At 40.3% G+C, this 6,030-nt stretch overlaps 1 protein-coding gene across 1 annotated transcript; it reads left to right on the top strand.

Annotated features, from left to right (window-relative positions):
* The first annotated feature begins 708 nt into the window (after positions 1-708).
* Positions 709-5,762, top strand: DMRTA1 (DMRT like family A1). The gene is made up of 2 exons (XM_029201332.1): positions 709-1,623; positions 4,915-5,762. The coding sequence occupies exons 1-2, from the start codon at positions 975-977 to the stop codon at positions 5,760-5,762; spliced, it is 1,497 nt and encodes a 498-aa protein (XP_029057165.1). The 5' UTR covers positions 709-974.
* Positions 5,763-6,030: the final 268 nt, after the last annotated feature.

The following is a 6,030-nucleotide window of genomic DNA, read 5'->3' as shown; positions in this document are numbered from 1 at the left end:
TTTTTGAAATAGTTTTAACACAGTTGCTATGTATAAATAGTTCTAGATAAGAAATTCATAAAGACTTCTTTGGGCAATAATATTTCAAAATATAACGATATATAGAATCCAAATTTGCACCTCTAACTAAACATAATGCATGAGAAGATTCTGAATGTGAATCAGGCCCCTTAAATACTTATCCACTGTTTAGACGCAGCTCTAAGACCCATTTAAAATAAGGCATCTTTCAGGTGTGGGTAATATTTGCAGCTTGTTAAGCTGTGCTTTCTCATTAATATTGGCCATGCTACCATCCTAAAGACTTCATCTGGGAAAAGGAAAGAAAAGGAGAACTTCATGTCCAAATCTTCAAACTTTAGTAAGAGGAGCGAGGAACTGGGGAAAGAACTTCAAATCTTGCTTAATTTAAGAAGGGTAGTAAGAGGCATGGGGGCAGGGAGTGAAGGTTATCTTACAAAAAATATACATTGAGGAATTCATGGGGAAGCAGATGGGAGAAAGGGGCGTGTGTGTGTGTGTGTCTGTGTGTGTGTCTCTGTGTGTGTGTGTGTGTGTGAAGGGATAGTTTCTTTTGTCTCCCACTGCCCCTCCTCTCAGACGGTCAGGTCCCCACTCTCCGCCCCTGGCCCTCCTTCCCCAGGTTTTCAGCCCTTGGCCAGTAGACCCGGTGGGCGGGGTAGCCTCTGCAGTCTTGCTTTCCCCTGCTCCGAAGGCGAAGGCGCGCGGAGCACCGGGCATTAATTTAGCGCCCCAGGACTTTAAGAGGCTCAGTGGCATCTGCGCCTCTTAGAGCTTCCAGCTGTGGGGATCGGTTGTCCCCAGTTCTTCACGGGAATTGTGCCAGACTCTGTCGGTGTGTGGGTGGGAAGCAGCGGGACCAAGGCTGGTCCTCTCGGCCCTCGCATCCCAGCAGGGTTAGCTGTGGACAGCGCACTCTCCTGTGGTGAGCCCTCACCAGACACTTCTCAGAAATGGAGCAGTCACAGTGTGGCAGTAGAGACCAAAGCGGCAGCGGCCCACCCCACCTGGCCCCGGGGCTGGTGGCAGCGGCCCCTCCGCCCCAGTCTCCAGCGTTACCGGTACCCCCGGGGATACCTGTTCCTCCAACTTTCCTGCGCCCGTCCAGCCTCTTTCTACGGGCAGCCGCAGCCGCCACCGCGGGAAGCGGAGGCTGCCCGCCGCCTGCCGGAGTGGAAAGGGGGGTGGGCGCCGTGGCCTGCGGCTACCCACGGACACCCAAGTGCGCCCGTTGTCGCAACCACGGAGTCGTGTCAGCCCTCAAGGGCCACAAGCGCTTCTGCCGCTGGCGGGACTGCGCGTGTGCCAAGTGCACCCTGATCGCCGAGCGCCAGCGCGTCATGGCCGCACAGGTGGCGCTGCGCAGGCAGCAGGCCCAGGAGGAGAGCGAAGCCCGGGCGCTGCAGAGGCTTCTATACCCTGGACCCTCAGGGCCCGGGGGTCGATCATCCGAAGGCAGCAGCAGAACGGAGAATCCCCAGACCACAGCAAGTGGCCCTGCGACGGTGAGTGCACTGGGACTGAGTGCCTCGAGACAGGCTAGTGGTCTGGCGACTCCTGCTTTCGAGATTTTCCAGTCAGATTATACAGAGGAAAAACAAGGTGAGTAGATCTTACGTTTGTTCTTTGCAAAAGAAAAATGGTTGTTTTAAAGAAAAAAATCTTTGAAATAAGCAGCCGTGGCATGGAGGAGGGCAAGAAAAGTTGTTTAAAAGAAGCATTTAAGTTCTGGGAAACTGCTCTGCAATATGAATGTTAGTAAGGGTGTTAGGGACCTGACACATTTACTTCAGAAGGGCTTTCTGTTCCCTTAGGACCTAAAGCTTAGGTGATAGGATAAAGAAATGAAAAAGTGAAGTGCAAGTGATCAGTTGAGGAACTCATTCTAGGAATGGAGTTTGTGCCCAAGTTGCTATGACTTTCTCTTTGAGAGCAGAGAGCGGGCATTGAGTGAAAAGCTTAATGAGAGGAGCTACATTTTGAGCTTGCTGTGTACTATTTTCAGTTGTAAAACCAGAGGTCATCTGATCTTACATGGAAAACTCACTTATGGTTGGGAGTACAGTTCTTTACCTTTGGGACTAACCAACTAGAAGTGGGGAAGAGACTGAAATCTACCAAAGCATTTTTACTCCCTTCCCTTAAATTTTTTAAGCATTCTATCCCTTTTCTTCAACTGCTTTTCAGCCTCCAAAAGTGTAGAAAACTCTAACATTTGCAGTTTCACCTTTTCTCATAGGAAAGAAATTTAGATTTTCTAAAATCAGGTTTGTAAAAATGTTGGTATGAATTTCAAAGTCCAAGAATTTCTTATCCTTGGGGATCTTATCCTTAGCGATTTCTTATCCAAGAAGTTCTTTTTTTCTCTTATTTATTGACTGCAAATTGTCTTCACTCCCTGTGTTAGGTAGAAAAGATTTTCTTTTTGACTAGGGTTATCCCAACTTAACTTTTCATGCTAATATAAATCTCACTGTATTTTAGTGAATTTCATAGCCCTACAAGTAGGTCACTGAAAATGTCATTTTGGTATTTTTGTATAAATCTGAGACTGGTTGTATCATATGAAATTATAAGGTAATGATATAGTAAGTTATTAATTAGAACATTCCTTGAATTGTGAAAATTGCAGCTCTTAACAGATCACAGCATGTACTTTTGTGCTTTTGAAAAGAGTCTCTCTCTACTTAAATAAGGCATATATGATTTTGTTTTCACCTGTGTCACCTTTTTGTCCATGTTCTAGTTTATGTCAGTGGACAAAATGGACTTTAAACATTTCTCATGAAAAATGAAAGAAGGCTGGAGAACGAAGGTGTTAAGCAAAACTGCTATAAAAAGAAGTAAAAATTAAAATTCTGCAAACTAAATTGACAGTGAGATTTGACTGATAGCTCTCTGCTAGGCATTGATTTATTTATGTGATTTTTTGGGGGTGGGTGCTGTTTTATGGGGTCAATTATTTTATTTTATTGTTTGCCTCAGTTGACCTTCTTTGAAAAGCTGTTTCTCAACTAACTGTCTCCTCTTATTACAATGTCCATGAACTGTAGTAGTCTATTTATTCACTAGACCAAGACTTACAGTGATGCAGAGGTGAATAAGATTTTCCTACACAAAAGAATATTATATTCGAAAGAAGGAAAACTATGTGTGTCCCAAAATTACCTTACAAGACATAGCATACAATGATAAAAGTAAAGTAAAACCAGCTATAGGAGTTGAGGGAACACAGGTGATGTAAATGATATCACAGTATTTTAAAGACAGCTTATTTTCTAGATAGTCTTATGCAATCAGTATTTCATTACATTATATTGTATTCCATAAATACAATGTAATAACAAAAATTATTTTATGCATAAATTACTGTAGAGGTGAAATTTTGATACCTTACATGTTCAGCGAGTCATATGTGGTGAATCATATATAAATAAAATGGAATGGCAGACCAAGGCTAATCTATCTTTACTTCATTAGATAGGTTTTCTTGTTTTATTTAAGGTGAAAATACCAGTCTTTGTGATTTTGCAGGAGCAGCACCTTTTGTCATATGTTTGATGTAATGACAGCATTTTAACCCTCAGAGTGTTAAATTGTACACACTTTAATTTTAAAATAAACTGTAGATATTTGTTTAGAATGTAGGACCACTCCTTGAGAAAACATAGTATTGCAAATCATGTTTGCAAATCACTGCTTCAGGCATTGTATGTTTTGTTACATTCATAAACATTGTACAAAAAGAAAGTTTGACAGTAAAACTCTGAGTACCCCATTGACATTTTACCCTTTCTAACGGAAATAGAGGTAAAATATATCTATAGGAAATGTAAACCTAAATAAAAGTTATTTGTTATTATTTTCCTGGCATTAGCCTTGCAAAAGGTTTTTAAAGATAGTATTGTTTCATTAATATTCATATACTCAACATGTTGAGGTAGAAAATCCTGTTTTTGTGTAAAAACATTTTTGGAAAATTGCCCTTAATACTGGAAAGGAGTTGCGATTTAAAGCATACGACCAAAATGGTTTTTTACAAGACACTTTGAAAATATACACAGATTGCAATAGTGAAAATAATGCAGTTAATAATTTTATTTTAGAAACAATTTGATTGTAAACTCTTTTATTGATATTTCCTAGAGATTTAAAAAGAAAGTCCATATTTCACAGAGGATTATGAAAAAACACCAACTTTGTATTGTCTCTCACATGAAATGAAACATGCAAGCTCTGGTATGATTTGAGATTGGTACAGCAGTTGGCAGTATTGGTTTAGATTTGAAATGAAATCAACAATTTTGTTATTTTCTCACATTATTCAGGTAACTTAATTGGAACCTGAAATGTGAGCATTAAAAAAATAGTTGTTGAAATTTAGCATTAGTGACTAAATAGAATATTCATTTTCGTACTAAGATTGTTCCTTCTTCTGATTTCTTATCTAAACAATTGTTCTATTTAGTTCTTTTTGCATAGTGTCATTGTGGAAAAAAAACCCTCCCGTGGATAACAACAAAACTTGGGTAACATTCAGGAAAATCTTGAATCACCAAATGGGCAAATAGTGTGAAATATTGGTGTTAACAGTTTGGGGGTAACAATAGACTTTCATCTTCTGATTCCTAAATAACTACAGCATTTGTATATTATATAATTTTGTAATTCTGAAATGACATAATAAATAGCGTTTTCCCACTGTTCCAACACCTGCATTTCCAAATGATCTTTTATAATTCTTGTTCATTAAAATTTCTTACATTGATTAATAAGTATTATTGATATACTATGAGTAAACAAGTTATTTTATCCAGCATTAATTTTGAGTGGGCAGTACTGTGTTCTTGGAAGTTTTCCCTTTATTTCATTCCTTTTTTTCCTCTTCCCCAGGACGAAAAGAGAGTAAATGTGACTCATGCCAGAGTGGACAAGAAGAACTGGTGTCTAAATCCCATCAGTTTACCCTGAGATCATCTCCTAAGTCTAATGATGTCACTGGAAAACAAAACGTCAGGTCATCTATTTCAGAAAACCCAAACAAGGATGATAGCATTCAGTCTCCTCATCCTGGGGAGCAGTCAGGAGGTGAAGAGAGTCCCAGGTCCCTGTCATCGTCTGATTTGGAATCAGGAAATGAAAGTGAGTGGGCCAAAGACTTCACTGATACTACAGTCAGCCTTCCCACTGTGTCCTCTAGACCAAGAGACCCTCTTGATATCCTTACCAAGATTTTCCCAAGTTACAGACGCAGCCGTCTAGAAGGCATTCTACAGTTCTGCAAAGGGGATGTGGTCCAAGCCATTGAACAGGTCCTAAATGGGAAGGAACACAAACCAGACACCAGGGACCTAGCAAGCTCAGGAGCCTTGGAAAATACAGCTTTTCAGAGAGCTTCGAATTTAAGTTTAGCTGGAATTGGTTTTGGAACTCTAGTAAATAAATCAGCTTTCTCTCCCCTTCACAGTACTTCTGCTTCTTATGGAGGTGATTCAAGTATCTACAGCTTAAATCCTAGACTAGGTATCAGTCCATTACGGCTGGCATATTCCTCTCCAGGAAGAGGGCTGTCTGGTTTCATGTCTCCCTACCTAACTCCTGGGTTGGCACCAGCATTGCCTTTTCGGCCAGCTTTGGATTATGCCTTTTCAGGGATGATTAGGGATTCTTCTTACCTTCCCATCAAAGATTCAGCAGCTGGTGGCAGACTGTATTCAAGGCCAAATCAGAACAACATGTAATGCATCTGCCTACCTCCCGTTTTGGAATATTTCTAGAAGCATGCAATATAACCCTCACACCCACACATACCCACATCTGTTAATGTGTTCACTATGTATGGGAGTGGATTACTGGGCTTTAAAAATGCTATTTTTTTTTTATGAGCAGTATAATAGATTTGAGATCTAAAGACTCTTCTTTAGCGTTTATTAAGTGAAAGAAACATTTAAACATTCTTTGTGCCTTGAATAAAGCCATTTCAGGGAATATGTTTACTGTAATGAATTT

Source organism: Monodon monoceros, unplaced genomic scaffold, assembly GCF_005190385.1.
Source record: "Monodon monoceros isolate NGI ecotype Baffin Bay Population unplaced genomic scaffold, NGI_Narwhal_1 Super_Scaffold_5, whole genome shotgun sequence".
Lineage (NCBI taxonomy): Eukaryota > Metazoa > Chordata > Mammalia > Artiodactyla > Monodontidae > Monodon > Monodon monoceros.
Note: the sequence above shows the minus strand (reverse complement) of the source record. Positions and strands in the feature narration are given on the sequence as shown.

Bases quoted from the DNA above. Each gene is read 5' to 3' on its own strand.
- DMRTA1 (XM_029201332.1), top strand. From the start codon at position 975: ATGGAGCAGTCACAGTGTGGCAGTAGAGACCAAAGCGGCAGCGGCCCA. The intron at 1,624-4,914 runs GTGAGTAGATCT...CCTCTTCCCCAG, and splicing joins TTATACAGAGGAAAAACAAG to GACGAAAAGAGAGTAAATGT.